Consider the following 18,977-nt stretch of genomic DNA (forward strand, 5'->3'; position numbering starts at 1 on the left):
CCCTGAGACGTCAGAAACAGGAGGGAAGCCCTCTGAGAACCTTTAGATGCAGGATGTGGGGAGTAAAGTTGAGTCCTCTCACTCCCAGGCAAGAAGCAGAAGGCAGCAGGCCAACACAGCAAATCATGCAGCAAACTGACAGTCACTCCTGGCAGCACAACAGCTTTTCTTCCTGACGGATTGACCTCAGTCCAATAGACTTCTGAGTATATCGTGGCAGAGGTCCAGAACGTATAGCCATTTTGGCCTTTGAAGTAGGGAGACTACAAAGGATGGTCTTTGTAGTACACAAGACCCTGCCCTTCCTGGCCCCATCTCAAGGCACACTACATGGGTAGGCAACTCTTTGTGTAGGGACAGGCACAGCCCTATTCAGGTGCAAGTGCCAGCTCCTCCCATCACTCTAGCTTATGAAGGCTCATCAGCCCGGTGATGGGCCATCAGGATATGCAGAGCACACCTCAGCTCCCTTTGTGTGTGACTGTCTAGAATGAATTCACAAAGCATAGCTGTCATCCAACCCAGACACGTATTTTAGGGACAGGCAGAGGCACAGAATAGTTAAAGTAAGAAAATGCCAACTTTCTAAAAGTATTGGAAATGTAGGGGTTGGGCCCTTAAGAAATAGTTGGATTAGGCCACCTTTAGTATACAAATAAACAATTCACCCACACTGGAATTAATTAAACTGACACTTAACATCTGGGTCAAGTAAATGAATGGCCTTGACCCACGTATTTAATTACATAGATTTAACATCTCATTTAGATGCTTGATCAACACAAACATATGTTCAGGCCACATTTCAAATATCAAACACATACATCATTAACTACTCATGAATTACTTTACAAAACTTATGACGCTCTGTCCATTTTAACCTCATAATGACCACATAATATCAAGCCAGCTTACTCATTTATACCAGTCTACCTGTCTTATATTAAGCATTAAATGTACATTATGCAGAGGTAACCATCATTGTTGGTCCCATAGCATAACAATTCATGTTTGTCTGAAACAGTCTTTCCTATGACTTGTGCCACAAAATTGCTTTTGTCAATGCGATGACTTAAGACTAAAATTGTGTGACAATTTCCCTGTGTTTTGGGATGTTTTTCTTAAACAACTACTCTTAGAATATCAGGTAGTGGGTCATCTCTTCCATCTCTAGTGCTCTTAGAATTGTCCATTTTCATTCAGATGTACTTCAAGACATTCCATGGTTTCAACAAAATAACTTCTTGAAATCTAGCCTAAATTTTCTTTTGTCCAATCGGTGGATTAGAGATGTCACATGAGGAGTATGAAGAGTTACAGTTCAAGTAAGGAAGGCTGATTCAGGAACTCCTCTCTCTGGAAATTCATTAGACCTATTCAAAATAGACATACACACTGACTCTGATCTACACACTTACCACCAAGTTTGAAGAATGCTACAAATTTGACCTTGTTTGTCAGTTCTCCTAAATTTACTTTTCTGTCAACCAAGAGAAAAGAGAACAGGTCTGTTGTAAGCACAAATATAAAAGAATGTTGAGGGGGTCATTTGGTGAAGGAAGTTTGACAGCAAGAGTTGTTTTGTTTGAATATGCTGCGAGGTCAAGAGTTATAAGGGGAAGTTGACTCCAGATTTGACAGAGGCGTGTTCAGAACTTGGTGAATCTGTGATGGCCAGGTTAGAATTTCCCTTATTTGTAACAGGATGCCCAATTTGTTTTGGGTAGAGTTGAAAACAAACAATACTGAAGGAAGCACACGATTGTGATCAATTGCATTTGATGAAAAGCTGAATTTAATTCTTATGTTTCTGGTTATAACATAGGTTTGGGTGTGTGGTGTACTGCTGTGTCTACATTTTTCAACTTTCTTTCTTTGCCACACATTTAGCTTGGCTTCACAGTTTCCCTTCATCTGCCATCTTCAAACATTTAGGGATGATAACTGCTGATTGATTGGATCTTCACATTTTCATGGATATCGTACCTGATCAGTCATCATTCAGAGTCAAAGATTCTTTATTTCGGCTTTGTTGCCATAAAAGAAACGATCCATATACATTACAATAAAAGAGAACAAGGTAAAACAATACAGCATGGAACTTAAAAAAAACATTGTCTAAAAACAATTCATTTCATATTAGAGACAATCAATACACAAACAACAATAAAATTCTGTAGTGGGCCCCCCACTGATAGCTAAAAAATGTGTCAATTCTATCTCTGGAGTTGATCCCGTTTACATTTGATATCCCAGTTTTTTCCTTTGGAAAAAAATACAATGTAAAAATCTACTAACACTAAATATTATAGGTTGAGTTGTGTTGGTTGAAAGAATTCTCAAAGCCTGTGTACATGATCTCACGCCTAACACTAGGCATATTGGTTTTATCCATCTTTTCCTGGCCTGTGCATATACTGGACAGAAAAAGAGGATATGTTGCTCATTTTCTTTCTGGTGGCTTCCACACATGGGGAAAAGTTCATCTATCACTGAGGTTGAAATATTTGTGCCACTGGCCCAACGAGCCAAAGTTGACCTTATCCGGAGATTACCATATCTAAATTTTAAAAATAAGGTTTTAGCGAGTGGGGGCTCTATTTCATCCAAAAAAGTCTCAAAAAATGGTTCATCCTTAAAAGTGAGGAACTTTGTTACTAAGGTCCCACCAGTTGGAGCACTTTTGATCATGTTAACAATAAAGGTCCAGAAGGCCCTTTTTAATATTTGTTTCGAGTTGGATGGTAATTGGTCCGGGTTCTCCCAAAAAAGTTTCAGACCAAATTTAATAAACCAAGTTTTAACATGTTTGAACCACGGGATAACTTTAAGGTTATCAAGCTCCATAATTTCTTTTAGCCTGTCCCTATAATCTTGTAATTCGGGTACCCACCATAGCCTAACCCACAGCAGCAATGGGCGTATTATAATGTGGTGGTCCGTCCTTTTGAGGTTTAGGTCAAGTTGAAGGGGCACTAGGGTAGTGCCTCTCGGGACCCTTACCAAACTTCTCATAAAATTATTGTCCAGGACACTGAAAGTGCCCTTAGACCCAGGGCCCCAAATTTCTGCACCATAAAGCACTGCTGGCTGTACTTTGAATTTGTAGAGTTCAACCGCCGGGGACACGGCTTTGCTAGTGCTCAGACTTTGTTCCCTAAGGATGGGTTTTACATTCTGGGAAAAGGTCATCTTACTTTTTTCCATTTGAGCTTTCCAGGAAAATTTGGAGTCCAGTGTCACCCCTAAATATGCAAAATTGGGGGACCGTTTCTAATTTTACTCCTTTTAAGGTTAAGCAGCCTTTGTCTGATTTAGTAGAATTTAGGGCCATACATTTGGTCTTTTTCCCGTTTATCTCCTGTCCCTTCTTGCTACAATATTCACTGAAGGAATTCAATAGTGCCTGGAGACCTCTTTTAGTTTGGGAAATCAAGATAGTGTCATCAGCAAATAATAGGGAAGTTACCTTTTCGCCGTTCAGTTTGGGGGAATCGTTTTCGCATCCCTCGAGGTATGAGGGGATGTCATTCACGAAAAGAGAAAAGAGTGTGGGGGCCAGTACGCACCCTTGGTGAACACCACGCTCAATGGGAATTTTTGGGGTTAGTTCTCCGTTTGGGCCCCAACGAATTCTCGCGAAATTACCTCTATGAAGCTCTTTAATCTGAACTATTAAATTGTTGGGCATCCCTACTGCACTCAATACTTCCCATAGTAGATTGCGAGGCACTAAGTCGAATGCTGCCCTTAAATCGACAAAGGCGACATATAATTGGCCCCTTTTGATCTTTACGTATTTCCAGTAAAGGCAGCAAAATCTGAAGATCTGGTCTATTGTGCTGACTTTGGATCTAAATCCAGCTTGATATCTGGTTATAATTGCATTTTCATCCAGCCAATCACTGACACGAAATAAAATGTGTCGTGCATACATTTTCTGGAGTATATCCATTAAACTGATTGACCGATAATTAGAGGGGTCCATCCTGTCTCCTTTTTTGAAAATTAAAACAATTTCGGCTCCCTTCCAACTTTCTGGAAAGTCTGGGTTACGGGATAGCTTATTGCACAGGTAGTTAGTATAAGGTACCCATACTTTTAAATCGTGCTTGTAGAAGTCTGCCGGAATCTTGTCTAAATCTGGGGCTTTACCAGATTTTATTTGGCTTATTGCCAACTCTGTTTCACCTAAAGTAAAATCCAGATAATCTGTTGGAAGTACGTTGCTTGGGGCATTCGTATCAATATGGAGATCTTCGTATTTTTTATACAGGGTAGTGAAGTGGTTAACCCAGGTTTGTTCGTCCAAATAGACGTCCTTAACCACTCTCCCTACATGATTTCCATTGGCTACTAGCCTCCAAAAGGCTACGTTATCACGTGATTTGGCGGCCAGCAGCATATCGGGCCATTTTTCTTCTTCCCAAGCTATTTTTGAAGCCTTTTGTACTGATTTATAATTGTTCCTAGCTGTTTTAATATCTAAGGGTGACTTAGATTTGATCGCTAATAAAAGTGCCCTTTTGGACTCCCTACAGGCTCTGTCGTACCAGGGTTTGCTGTGGGACAGATTGTGTGTCTTTTACTGACTTTTCTTAGGCATTTTGGTGACTAGAGGTTTAAGAGCATCACATTTTTTTGATGTAATGTCTTAAAATGAGTGTTATTTTCCTCGTCTGATATCAAGTCTAAATGTGGACCAAATATACATGTGAATAGTGTGTATATTTCTACAACAATTTCGCCATGGTCAATTATAAATGGCCATTTTAGTGATCGCCTATTATTGCTAATATGGATCTCATTGTTGTCGCCATTATTTTCTTCTAAGGGCGTAGAAGAAGCTATAACCTCTAACAGTGAGGCTTCCATTTTGAGATCTAAAGGAAAATGGTCACTTTCTAGCCTCTCTATTACCTCAATGTCAAGAAGATATGGCCAAGTTGATATCGAAGCAATAACAAAATCTATATTACTTTTGTAATTTCTCCTACAAAAGGTAGGCTTCTTCAAACTATCAGACGGTAACCGTCCATTACAGGCCCTGAGGCAGTGTTCTGTACATATTTTGGTCATTTGAAGGGCCAGAGTTGAGCATTTAACTGATTTGACATTATCCATAGCGGGGATTCTATTAGCCTGGTCTTCCTCTTCGAAAATATCGCTAAGGCCCATGACTGGCTCATAATTACAATTTAAATCGCCGGCCACAATAATAAAATCATCCCTGGTATCCAAGTGACTTAGAAAGTAATCTAGTTTGGATAGTGTTGGTGATTCTCTTGATGTGGGTGATGGCCTATTATAAATATTTATTAAAAATAGCTTTTTCCCTTCTCGTGCAGTAATTTTTAATGCTAATATATCTAGGGAATTTACATCCACCACCTCGATGTTCACCCTTAGATGTACTTTCACCCAGGTTAATAAACCACCCGAGGGCCTTCCACTTCTAGATGGAATCGCACCAATTCCATAGGTTTTATACCCTAATCTATGTGGTGTATCCACTGCCCAGGTCTCCTGTAACATGCAGAAGTCGAAGGAATCAATATAGTTAGCCCATTCTGGGTCCCTCAAGTTTTTTGTGACTCCAGCTATGTTCCAGGAGACCAATTTAAATGACTGGCTTGTTACAGCTGCCATTTCCAGAAGTACCTTTTGTGCCTCCCTGCAACTAGGGAGAACCTCAAGTTGTACAGCCGTGGAGCCTTCTGTACTACTCAGATTGTCCTGAGATGGCACCAAGACATTTGGGTGTATATCACTCTCATCTAAGATAAATCTATCCCTAGTTGTTAATACAGCCACAGGTGAGGACCCTATGTTCCTCAAAACTTCAGTTTCATTGACAGTGCCTCCAACACTCAGAAATCTTATTCCACTTTCCACACCCCCCACCCCCCCAACACTGGCAGTTCTTATTCCACTTCCCTCACCCCCCAGTGTCTTATGGCATCAATCACAATCATCTAGACCACTAAATATATCAAATCTATTGGTGGTCTCTAGAGGTGTGAATGGTTTTAGATGGTCCATTCTTCTGTTGTTAACATTGAAAGGTCTGGCTGGCACATAGTTCCACCCATAAGAATCAGGTGCTGGTACCGGATGGGGTAAGTAATGCGAGTCCCTTACATTCTGTCTGGTTGGCGGGTACAGTGTATGTTGAGTGTTCCCAGCACTCTGTATGATCGAAGGATAGCAACTAGGGTGGGTTTGTGATGTTATATGCTGGGGTGGTTGGTGCTGAGAGGAAAATACCACTGACCTAGGATAGAAATACGTCAGTGGTCTAGGGATTATGCAGTTGTTAGTAATGCCTGGCGGCCAATTTAATATAAATTGGACAGCATTAGGATCCCTGAAATTCACAACCACCACATCACCCTCGATGTCTTTGGGTCTACCCCCCAGCCATTGAAGACGGCGAACATGAACAATTTCGCCACTAATATGATTTGCAATTGGCTTGTATAGACTTAGCCCGTGCATAATCGTATTCTTCAATTGGGCAAAACCCTCCCGCTTATTCGATTCCAACACAGGGACCCCTGTTAGGACTACCACAAAGGGCACTGCCTCTGGTGGTAGTTCAGGTAATGGAGTCCATTTGGGTCTCCCCCAGGTGGACTTGGAACCCCCCGCCTCCATTGTTGGTCTCTCCTGGGATGTGTTTGCCATAGCATTGAAAGATTTACTAGATAAGGTAGCCGGTATCTGATCTGGTTTATTTTGTGGTTGTTTGGGTGGTGGGACAAATTGGGAAGTCGTTTTGTTCCCTATATGCTTTGAAGTGGAGGGATTCGTTGATGGGGTAGAAATTGGGGCAGAGACTGGTACAGCTGGAATAGATTCAGGTAGTAGCATGGTGTTATGCAGTACGTTACTAGGGGCTACGATGGTATCAGCATCCTTACTTCCCAGTGCCCGCTCAATTTTGCGTAATCTAAGTTCCACTTCGATCAGCCTCTCTAAAATTGACGCAGAGTAAGTTTTAATTAGGCTTTCTAGACTATCTAATGTAACAGGATCTAGGTTTACTTGGGGCACTTTATCAGCCATAGTAGTATCCGAACTGACCTCTTTGTCTATAAACATATTAGGTAAAAGCGATGATGTAGTGTGAGACCCTTCTATAACTACTGATGGATTGTCAGGGTTATTAACAAAAGTCTTCGTCTTTTTCCCAAAATCGGAATGACTTAACTTTGGTTGTTGCGAATCCCCCCTTTTTCGCCGTTTCTTACAAGGAGGAGGGCCATGTATCCTGGATACAGGCATGTTTTTTTTTACCCTATTTCGCGTTGTTTTGGCTAACATATGGACTGGTGCCTTCGTTAAATTAGGAGTACTCATTTGAGTTATTGGGGAGGTGCCATTCATAGCCGACTCGGGGGAAGTGGTTAGTATAGGCGTAATGTCATTCGCTTCTGGAGGCTGGGTATCCAGTATATGTACAGTTACATTGGCTATCTGGGTATTTTCGTTGATGGAAGAAATAGGTAGAAGTAATGGTGACGCTGCCCTATTTTTCATGCTTTCCACAGAGCGACGGCGTTCAGCTCGACGCTCTGCCAAAGCAATTTCCATAGGGATGTCAGAGATGGCTTTAGTGAAATAGTTATCGAGCGTTTTGTTTAACAAACCTCCCTGTTTGTCAGACATGGCCAACTCAAGCCAAACAATGTATGGAAATACAAAACAACAGTTCAAGATTGTCCAAACAGGCCTATCTAGTATCATATACAATAGCGGGGAAATAACAAAGTACCAGGGGGCTGTGTCCGGTCCGGTCTCCTCGGTTCTCTGAGGGCCTCAGAGGGCCCGCCCTTTGCCCGGGCTTCGCTCCGCACTTTGCCCCGTGCGCGTCCCGCTAGCGCGTCAATGTCTATCTCTAAATAGCGGGAGGGGGCGGGAAGAGGACCAGCTGCGGCGAGTTAGGTAACGCAGCGCCCGCTGGTCCTCGCAGTCCCTGATGCAGTACAAGTCCCTCGGCGGTCACCTCTTGGGTCATGCAATCCGGCAATCCAGCACAGTAAATGCCTCGAGCGGCTCCCGCGAAGCGGGGGCCGCGAGGCGTGGGGTGTGAGGCAGCAAAATGCTAATAAAAGCACCCGGCGGCGATCGGTAGAGTCTCTGTGAGCAGGCACAGTCATCATTCATTTTACTTTAATTTCAAAAGCTCCAGCTTGTGACCTTTCATTTCAGCTTATATGGTTCCACCCATGTTTTTGGGGTGGGACATTACTTTTAGGTGGCTAATTTGTTTGATCACTGCATTCTCAGGAGTAGCTCAACTAGCTATACCCCTGCATTGCAGAGGTGAAATGATCATGATATACCTCTGTGTTTTAAGTGAAAGCCTCCTGTGAGGTTTCCCTAGTGATCTAGGGAGGTGACCACCCATTTCTACACAGTGACTGCATTACTGAGAGGTTACATTTAGAGCCTTTGTTGAAAAAAGTTTGGATATGTTACTCTAGATGCTTAATGTCTACATGTAGGTGTGATAGCACGTCTCAGCCCATAGAAGGTTAATACTTCACTATTCTCCCCATAAGACCCTGTTGCTATTTTCTAAATACAAATATATCTTTGCCGCTGCTCCATCTGACCAGAAATAGAATGGAAAGGATAATTTCTCTACCTAAGTTAATGTATTCATGCTTCCATTTTTCCTACTCATGCTCTGCCCCTATTGCCACAACCCTCTTGAGACTCAGTGGCATCTTGTAATTCTGGGTTTCTGCCACACACCAGACCAGAGCTGTATCTCAGGCCTATTTTGCTGCCCAGGATCTCTCTTTATTGGCTTCCCTCGTATTGTGTTGCAGTTCTGTGGGTTAAATATCCATGCAGTCATGTCTCTCATGAGGACTTCAGAGTCCATGTAGGTACTGCATAACTTTTCCTAGTGGCACCATGTTTGAGGGCTGTGGCACTGTTTTGGGAGCCATCGCTCTATCAGATGAGGAGCAAAGATTTTAATGCAAACCAATATCAGCGTCATTGAAAAGTATATAGAGCTTACAGTTTTTCAGGAGAAAGGTAAAGCAGAGAGGCAAAAACCTGATTCACGCCAACTAAATATTTCAATGTTTTTGTTTATTTCAATCTTTGCAGCTGTCCGCAGAGGAGCTTAAAGGTCTTCGAAAGAAGGCAGAACACAAGACAACAATTATATAGAAGAGCTCCATAACCTCAATATTGCTCATTATTTGGAAGAGAAATTAGTATCCTTCCTAGTCTTTACCACCAGCAGAATTTAAAGGAAGCTATAATTGAGTAATTGTCCAAAGTATCTTGCTGCACAGAAGGACATAAGTTTTTCTTTTAACATAAATATTTGGAAAATAATTTACACAAACTGTTTTATCCAAATGTGATGATCAGCAAATTACTTCAGAGATTCCTAGATACATACTAACAGAGAATTGCAGAAATCTATCATAGGAGCATCTAGTATGATCTTTAACTTAGCAAGATCACTGACATACTCCTTGGATAGTCATTTTATATGCACGCCGTCACTGTGAAAATCCGCAGTATGAGCGGAAGCAGGTTTTTGCACTACTCTATAAAACCTGTGAAGTTTGGTAGCAATTTGCATGGCCCATGCCTTCGTATTCTGTGGGATGTTTAAATGCTGCTATATGTAGAGACCCAAATGCTACAGCTTCTTCTTCCTAACAGCTCTACACGGTGTCTACACTATCTATATAGACAGGCCATTGGGCCTGGCTCTATTCTTCAGAAAACATATACAATGACTAAAAATCCACCTCTCTTGAAACATACATTGTTACCTGACTGAGTGTGTGCTAACCGTGCCACGCAGTCAGCAGCCAAAGCCAGGGTGATGTCAGAAGTTGAATGCTGCAGGGTATCCACCAGAATTTTGACCCCCAAAGCTGATGTGTTTGCTGACTCGTTGTCTGGAATGATTCTAGCCAGAACAGTAGCCTGCAATGAAAACAATGCATTTATTATTCACCAAAGATGCATTTCGTTCTTTCTGAGGCTAAACAAAATTTTGCGTCAGAATGATAGTGCAAAGACCAAACAGAGCTAACTAAAGTATGAAAGAACTAAGGGCCAGATGTAGGTAATTCATATTTACCGACTCTTAAATACCGAATTTTACCGATTCGGTATTTAACAGTCGGTAAATATGAAGGGGGCGATGTAGGTATTACAGATTCTGTAAATACCGAATAGTTAAGATTCGGTATTTACCGAATCTGTAAATACCGAATCGGTATTGCCCATTGATTCCTATGGGCCTTAAAGCCCATAGGAATCAATGGGCAATACCGATTCTGCAATTACAGAATCGGTAAATACCGAATTTTGCAAGGGTGCAGGAGGTGTCACTTTGACACTCTCTGGCACCCCAAAAATAGGCATGTGCGCCATGTGGTACACTGACATGCCCTAAGGGCATGTCTGTCTGTCACATGGCTAGGTGTGCATGCACACATGTGCATGCACACCTGAATTCGGTATTTTAACACCCAATTAGATTGGGTGGTAAAATACCGAATTTGTAGGGCCTTTGGGACTCAGAAGAGTCCCACCTACATCTGGGAATTACCGAATCGGTAAAAATACCGATTCGGTATTTTACAGATTCTGTAAATTTACCGATTCGGTAAATTTACAGAATCTGTCAAATCTGGCCCCCTACATCTCAAGATGCCAAATACTGGTCGGAAACGGCCGAATTCGGCCGTTTCCGACCGGTATTTGCCACCTACATCGGGCCCCAAGTCTTGTATGACGTCAAGGGAGGAATCGATAAAAACAATGATGTCATGCACAGTGTGAGCGACTTTGTAAGAAATTAAGTTATTAGTTGAGGGGGTGGAAGCCCCACTCAGGCAACAACCACAATCCTTGTCAGGGTGGACCACAAAAGTCACTAAATCAACCTGTGCTTAACGCTCTGGTACCTTGGTATAACAACAGCCAGGCTTAACTTACACGCACTCTGTAAAGTATTTATGCAGCGCACAAATAGTAATAAAGTGAAAACACAACACAAGAAAAATTCCACACCAATTTAGAAAAAATAGAGGAAAAACCTAATAAATACATTGAGTCCAGAATGACCAAACCCCAATCAGTAGAGCAATTTCAAAGTTTTAGGTATGCAAATGCAGCCCCTAAAAGCACAATGCGGTAATCTGTATGGCCAAGACCGGGAGAAGTCACATGTTCAGGCTGACTGTGATGTAACATGGGCTGGATACATGAACTAGGTTAGTCCCACTAATAAAGTTACAGTCTCAAAGTCCAACACGAAGAGTCCAGTTCGCGTTGGAGGAGAGCGTGAGACGTAGGGAAAGCCTCGTCACTGGTTGTCACTGTAGCTCAAACAGCAGACCTGGCATCGCAGGTGGTTGCCTCTGTAACACAAAGTGCAGATCTCGCGTTGCTGATTGTCGCTGGCAGTCACTGTAGCAAAAAGAGTCGGGTTCCCCAGAGCTTTGCATTGGTGTTTGCCATGGGCAGCAGAACCTTGGCACAGACAAGCCCATTCGTGATCCCGAAGTGCCCAACATTTCAGGATTTCACCTTTTGTTTTAGGAGGAGCTCAAACTAATGAGGTACCTCTTGTAGATCAGGAACTTCATGCTGTAAAAGCCAGAAGGGTACAGACAGGCCCAGTTGCATGTCCCGGCAGGTCTCGTGCAGCAGGTCAGCTGAGCATTTTCAGGGAGGCCTCTGGAGCTTAATGTTTCCCTGTAACTCAAACAGGAGTTCATCCAACTGACCCTGGGATTCACTAATGTTAGTCTAGGATGAAGAGAGCCGGTCCAGTCTTCCTTCTCAGACAGCAGGGCAGGCCTCAAGCAGCAGAACAGTCCTCCAGTAGCAGCAGGGCAGTCTTCTGGGGAACAAGGCAGGCCTCAAGCAACAGGGTAGTACACTAGGGAACAAGGGTTTCCATCTTCTGTAATCTACATAGGTAAAGGAGTGTACTGAAAAGCTGCTCTAAGGGTTCAATATGTATATATGTAAACCTGGTGCCAGCCTTTGAAGTGGGGGTGGGGGGGGGCTTTCCTATAGTACACCCACATCTAGTTCTGGAAAGTTCTTCCCTTCCCCTGCCAAAGCTCCAAAATTCAGGGACGACAAAAAACCAGTGTCAGGTTCCTTTGAGATAATTATCAGCGGTATTGCTGTCTTAAAATGGTATGTTTAAACTGTCATTGTCACCTACTATAATGCCCCTTTGCCCTTTGTTTTTTGCCAATGTATTTCTATATTTTTTATTGTGAAGTAAAATGTCCAACACTGAACCCTGGGCCTGCCTAAACCCGCCCAGGCATCCAACTCCCCGCTGTGCACAGCGTTCAGCCATGCGCAGCGCTGGTTTGGGTACAATCCCCCCTTGGGCGCCCCTCTCCAGCCAGCGCATGGCCTTTGGCTCTGCACAGAGTGGGGTTGGGCGCAGGGCCTGGTTTGTGGCCAGGCCCCGCACCCAACCCCACAGGTGTGCATGGCTGACTGTAACTGTGTCCTGTAAATATATGAAGGGGGTCATTGTTTGATGTAAAAATATAAAGGGTGTCATTTTAAGTAACAAAGACCAACGTATTGGCTTTATGAAAGGTATAGCGGACCTATTGCGATACCATGAGGTCAGCACATCAACATATATAAAGCAGATCTTTTTTTATATATAAAATCCCCAAAAACTATAATCAAATGGCTATTTTATGAATTGTCACATATCAATATTTAAAAAAAAACATCTTTTAGTCTTTTTCATAACTTTTTCAGGTCACAAAGTGCAGCCATAGCACCCACCACAAAAAAGTTCTGTGCTCCAGCCAAAGAGCATATAGTCCCAGCTTGGAGTGCTTTAAATGCACACAGAAAGCTCTCCTGAGGTTATGGTTTCAATGACCCAGGAGACATACTGTTTTTTGTGTTGCTGGGGGCTGATGCACTTCCTGTAGCCCCCCACAACATTTAAAAAAAAAACGATTGGTGGTGCCACAGTATCTTTTTGAGGTACCACCAGGAACCAAAAATAAATATTTAAAGCACTCGCAGGGCCTTATACCCCCCCACTCCCGGGAAGAAGCAGTGAATATGAAATAAGTGGCTACTCCGCTCATTTCACATTCAGTGCTATGCCCTGACTTTTTAAGGAAGCATGCTGCCATGTGTCTTTTTTTATGATGGGGCATGGAGCCCACTCCTGCACTGCTATGGCAGCTGCGGGTGAAGACTTGTGCCCCCCGCAAATCCACCAGCTCCCTTGCCAGCACCTTCCTTGGTGCTGGAGGAGCCTGATTCTTTTGTTTGCACCTCAATGGGAGCAGCCTTTCTACTGCTCCCCCTGGAGGAGCAAACCTCAGCTCCCTGGCTAGCAAAGAGTTTACAGGGAAAAAGATCTCAGATTTTCATTTCTGCTCCCCCCTGGCAGGATATATACAGTCTCCCTGCCCGCTCTCTGGCGTGGAGGGGGCTAACAATGACCCTGGGGTTGGGGTTCCTAGGAAACTGCCTCAGAAGGTCCCAGGGAATGCACACACTTGTAAGATTGCACTCCAACAAATCTTAACAAAAATTAATGTCATAAAGACAGTTTGTGCAAAATGGCTGCTTTCAACACACCCAATCATGATGCTGCTTGTACTCTATCCTCCGCTCTCTTTCCAGGGAATTGTATTTTACTGGCTTAGGAACTTGGAGCAGTTCATGCCTTGTTGTTACTGCAGACTAGCACATAGTTACCTGGAAAGCAGCGTGCACTCTGTGAATTTCTTGCTCTGACTGGAGAAATGTTTTGAAATTGTGCCACTGGACCCCTCCGGCACCAACAATCCGGCGCTGCTGGCAGAAGCTGTTGAAGGCAAACGTTGCTAGCGCGTCCCCCGCCAGAAGGCGAACTTCTTCATTTGTTGAGTACAGGAGGCGGAGGAGGTGCATGTGACTGAAGCCAGCACTGTTGTATAGAAGCTCCATATTTGCAGTGTTGCCTGGACACAGTAGACAAAAAAACAGCAAGGTTTATCTTTTTGAACCCACAACCACCCTCTATAAAACCCTAAACCTTTCTATATGGAAATGTACATTCTCCAGATGCCATTGGGAAATATTCCCTGCTTTTTGCTGATCTCTTGTGTGTAATAGAAACTGATGGATGAGTTGTGAGAGGTTTGATAGCCTGGATATGACCTGAATTAAGCACCAGAGTTCAAATTGTACATTGGGTGCACTGTCTTGGATCGCGCCATAGCTCATCCTTACTTTGTGAGCCTGGCACTGACCTGGACACTACGCACGATTGCACTTGAAAATGCATTGTTCTCAGCACAGATGCAAACTCTAATAGTTTGTGCTTGTGCTGAGAAGAGCACATTAGTCAAAGACAGAACTATGGTTTGAAACTGCTGATCTGTTTCTCGCTGCAGTCAGACTGGCTGAAGTTCGAAGTGGAGTCAAGAAATCTCCCCAGGCGGGTGCAGCTTGTACCTGCACCTTCTTGTAGGGCGGTCTCACAGAGGGTCCTTGGGGCTCACAAACACGTCGCCTTCTCAGGAGCACCTTTGGGAGTGCATTGATTGGGCACTACCTTGAACTTTGGTCACAATCTCTCATAGGTGCAATGGTAAAGGGTTTCCTGATATGTATGGGGCTATCACCGTGCAAATGAGGGACCACAGCCTTCGGATTACACTGTTGCACATATTGAACCAGCGTGATCAATTTACAGAAGGGGTCATGTAAGTGTCTGCGGTCCCTTCAGCAATACCAAAGTGCCCAGGGGGTGCAACTAACAGGTGCACATGCATGCTGCTTCCCTGGGGCATTTCTATAATTTGGTACCAGGTCAGAGAAGACCTTCAAATCTTGGCCAAAAATGACAACTCGCCAAGATGCTAAGGGCGAAGGAAATTACCTCACAATCTTTGAACCACTTTCGACATTACAGCATGAACCTCTACTCCCCCCTTTGCCCCTCAACAACATCATATTTCTAAGGGCAAGCAGTGGAAATTCAGAAAGAAGACATGGCACCCTTTACTTTCTGTGCCCCTGCTAAGCTCTTGACCTCTCGATTACATGGGTAGCAAGGGCAGAGCTAGTGGCACTAAAGGCAATCTCGAAGTTTCAGCTCAAACCCTTGGCTACCTCCACTTGTCATCCACCTAAACTTCTATATATGAGGTGTTTAACTGTTCAGCACATTGGTCACACACTTTGTTCAAGACAGGCTCCAATGTCTTCCATCCATCTGCTGTTTGGTGGCAATATCTAACTTCGGTAGTCTCTGTAAAGATCCTTGTATGCAATTAATTTTAATCCTTGCACATCTGGGCCCTAATTGGAGGATTTTCATTGCCAGTCTCTTCAAGATCCAAAGACTTAATGAGAAACTGATAATGTCATTCCTTCCTGGTCTCTGCATATCAGGAGCTTGGTGAAGCAGCTAAGGGGACTGAACTCTGAGTGAGTCCTTGGAGTGTGGATATGCAAGACTGGGTGCACATAGGCATAATGTGTTTGTAAAGAATGAAAAAGGTGCACTACATACATGAAGTGTAAAGGCAATAATGTGTATGTTGTGTTTTAGGGTTGCACTACAGCTTCTTTTCGATCAAAAGCTTTTGCTGAAACAGATGGTGATGCAAATCACACTGTACCGTTGTCATAGAAACCAGGCATAAGAGGAAGTTGTCGTAAGTACATACCATGTCGACTATAGCACAACTTGAAAGGTGCTTCAACTGGCCATCCCTAAAAAATAAATCTAAAATGTCCATATCGAAGAGGATGATTGCCAAGGACATTTCACATTGAGACAGTTTCGTTCTAAGAGCTCACACTCAATTCAACTTTGGTAGCCATCTGTGTGGACCTAAAATCCCACCTATTCAAACGGGCCCTAAATAACTACGGTGGTCATTGTGACCCCAGGGTGGCAGCTGGCAAACCACTGTGGCGGTGGCGGCCCCACCAACCGAGTGGAAGCCAGACTACCACATTTAACGTTTCTGACTGTTGTGGTAGGCACATTTCTACACATGTGTCCCTGCCAAGATGGCGGGTGCACTTTTTAGTGACAATGTCAATGTGACAGGACTGCCATAACATGGTGGCAAGATGGACAGGCTTAGCTTCGGCGTCTCCCCCGACAGATTAGGGGCATCTTGGAGTGTTTTTCCGCCAGACACTGCCGTGGCTTACATGGCCCTCCCTGGCAGGACAAATCAGTGCTGTAATGCTCCTTCTAAATCTGGGAGCCCATCTCACATTGTGAGGCCAGCAGGCCTTTGGCTAACAGCCCAATGCCAATGCCAAGGACCTTTCAACCGCAGAGCCAGCTGGGGATTGTAATGTTGTATGCAGTCTAGTAGCTGGGATGGGAGGAGCTTCGGGGTGGAGGGAAGAGGAGGGGCGACTACAGGAAAGGGGCAGTTAGAGTAGGTTCAGGGTCGAGATAAGAAGCAGAAATAAAGCTCTTCAAGATATACATTTATTGTCAGTCGTTATTGCTGCCACGACATGACAGGGATCCGACATGCTAACAAGATTTATAAAGCGCATGGCTGCCCCAGCAACGGGGCTTCCCAGCACTTGGGCATCGAAACCCAAGCGGTTCCCCAAGCTCTTAAGGAGGCTGTGATTTCGGCGGGTGCTTTGTCACCGCCTCACTGTATAATCCCCTTCGACTGCGAGCTGTTTGAGGTACAAGTATTTTAATGAATGTTTTCACATGTTTTAATGTATGATTTATGGCAAATTTTGCAGAATAGAGATTTTCTAGATCATACCTGTGAGCCCTAATTTCACCTATTATGCTTTGGAAATTGCTTTTCTCTGCTGTGTAATATTGTTACATGTGAAGAGCTCTGCCGCCCAAGTGACTGGGTAAGCGCTAAACAAACATCATTATTAGAGAAAAAAAAAGTTTCTATTCATGTGAGACGAACACTTAGTCTTTTTCATGAATATATAAATCCATCTTGAATTATTAACAAGTGGGACTAACATTCACGTACTCCCATAACATCTACAAATTAAGAATCCTATTTAATGTTAGTCCCAGGGACGTGTGAGAGCCTGCTTTACAAGCAAACACACCCAGGCTGCTGTTAGTCGGAGCTCCTCAGAGCTAAAAGCCTGGGCGTCATGCTTCGATACTAGACAGCAGTCAGAAATGTGATTCATTGCACGAGGTAAATGTTTTTCTAATTTCACAAACATGTTTGTCTCGGTGAAGCCATCCCTGCCTAATGACCCACGCGCGGTTAGACATTCTGAAATGAAGCACTGAAGGTGGACCGTGAGAAGACGGAGGAAAGGCTTGCAAGCCTCGAGTTACTCATTGGAACAGAAGAGCTGTGAGGCGAGACCTTCAGACTGAATTAGTCACCCACTAGACCCCGTGTTTGCTAATTATAATTTAAAAAAAACATTGGCAAAGCCAATAGTCTCGCCTTTGTGACCTCTTGGCTTTGCCAATGGTTATTAGCCACGCTGCACAGCATCCTCAATGCCTTGCAGCTGCTAAAGAAACAAGCATTGGTAATGCATTGGTTTTGAATAAAGAGCTGTTTTCATCAATCATCGTCCAGGAGAAGGAAAGAGCTCCCTGACAGATAACATGGAAGTGGAGAGGATGTGGTGCAGTGGCCGGAGCTGCTGAAAGGCAAAACTTTATGAAAATATAGTTCCACCAAAGCGGATGTTAACAGTATTTCGGTGACAGGAAACTGGTAAGAGAAGCAGACGAGGAACAAGCATTTGTAAATTCAGGAAAATATGCTACAGTTATTAGAAATGGATTAAAGGTAAGTGGCACGCACAGGAACCAATGAGAAGCCAGGAAAGAGAGCAGGCAGGATGTAAGTCTCTTCTAAGTTTATATTAAAAACAATAGATTTCTCAAGCACAGTGCAAGCTACGTGTAGGCAAAACCTAAACACGAATGCATGTGTGCGCCTACAAAATTACTCAATTTTTTTAGATACCGATCAAAATTAAAACTAAATGTACAAAAATGTTTTTTTCATATTTTAAAGAAGGCGGAGGGAGATCAACCAGGGCAAATCAATGGGAGATGGAAAGCAATGCATGGAAGTGCAGGTATCACGGAAACAACACAGGTAGGGCAGGAAGACACTGAAGCAACATGGGGAGTGTGATGATCACGGAGCAACAAGGTAAGTGCGGAAGATCAAAAGCAACATGAATGAGTCCCGGTGGATACGGAAGCGACTCGGTGAAGGGTGGGCAGCGGATACAACATGGAGAAGCATATGGGCAAGCGCAATGGGGTGGGGAAGAAAAAAAGTAAAGAAACACACATGGTGAAGCGACAATGCTCCACGAGCGGGATACAAGCAAAAAAAAGCCAACCAATGGTAAGCACTGGGTGGGCTCCAAGTGCTTCGATGTTCATGGTAAGCCACAATATGCCTTACAATAGACCAGGGGTCTTCAATCTGTGGGGCGCGACCCCCAGGGGGGTCGTGGTGTCATAGATAGGGGGTCGCGCATTCCCAGTTGCACTTCTGCATGGAACTGGAATACAAAACACTTCTTTATTTTCACGCACGCAATGCTGTCTTTGAAAGTCCTCAGCTGTGCCCTCGCTGTAATCTGTTGCCGAACTCTGACCTCCGTTTTGGCTTGAGGAAAGCTCAAATAGGCTGTCCCGGGCTCTGGGGTGAGGTGGAGTTGCAGGGGAAGGAAGGGGGGAGGCAGTCAGACTCGCACCTGCGTCATCGGAAAGACCAATCTTTTAAAATATAAAGGTTTTTTTCGAAGACAAAATGTGCTAATCTTAACAACAGCTAAGGACCAGACCCCAGAGGTAAATGCACTATGTGCGAACGGAAACAGTTCTCTGTGTACTTGCTTCCCTGTTAGTGTGTATGCAGGGCCAGAGACGCAACTAGAGTCAAGTTTCAGGAGGGGGGTAAATGAAACCTTCGAGGGGGGTA

General features: G+C 43.8%; 1 protein-coding gene across 1 annotated transcript in view; it reads right to left on the bottom strand.

Moving 5' to 3' along the window:
- Window positions 1-18,977, bottom strand: part of LOC147673844 (uncharacterized) — a 413,651-nt gene that overhangs the window by 121,336 nt on the left and 273,338 nt on the right. Inside the window, exons 6-7 of the mRNA XM_086947727.1 lie at window positions 13,759-14,003; window positions 9,813-9,969 (exon numbers count right to left, since the gene is read on the bottom strand). Coding sequence (XP_086803853.1) covers window positions 9,813-9,969; window positions 13,759-14,003 — 402 coding nt within the window. The remainder of the gene's footprint in view (window positions 1-9,812; window positions 9,970-13,758; window positions 14,004-18,977) is intronic.

Source organism: Lissotriton vulgaris, chromosome 12, assembly GCF_964263255.1.
Source record: "Lissotriton vulgaris chromosome 12, aLisVul1.2, whole genome shotgun sequence".
In the NCBI taxonomy this organism is placed as follows: Eukaryota; Metazoa; Chordata; class Amphibia; order Caudata; family Salamandridae; genus Lissotriton; species Lissotriton vulgaris.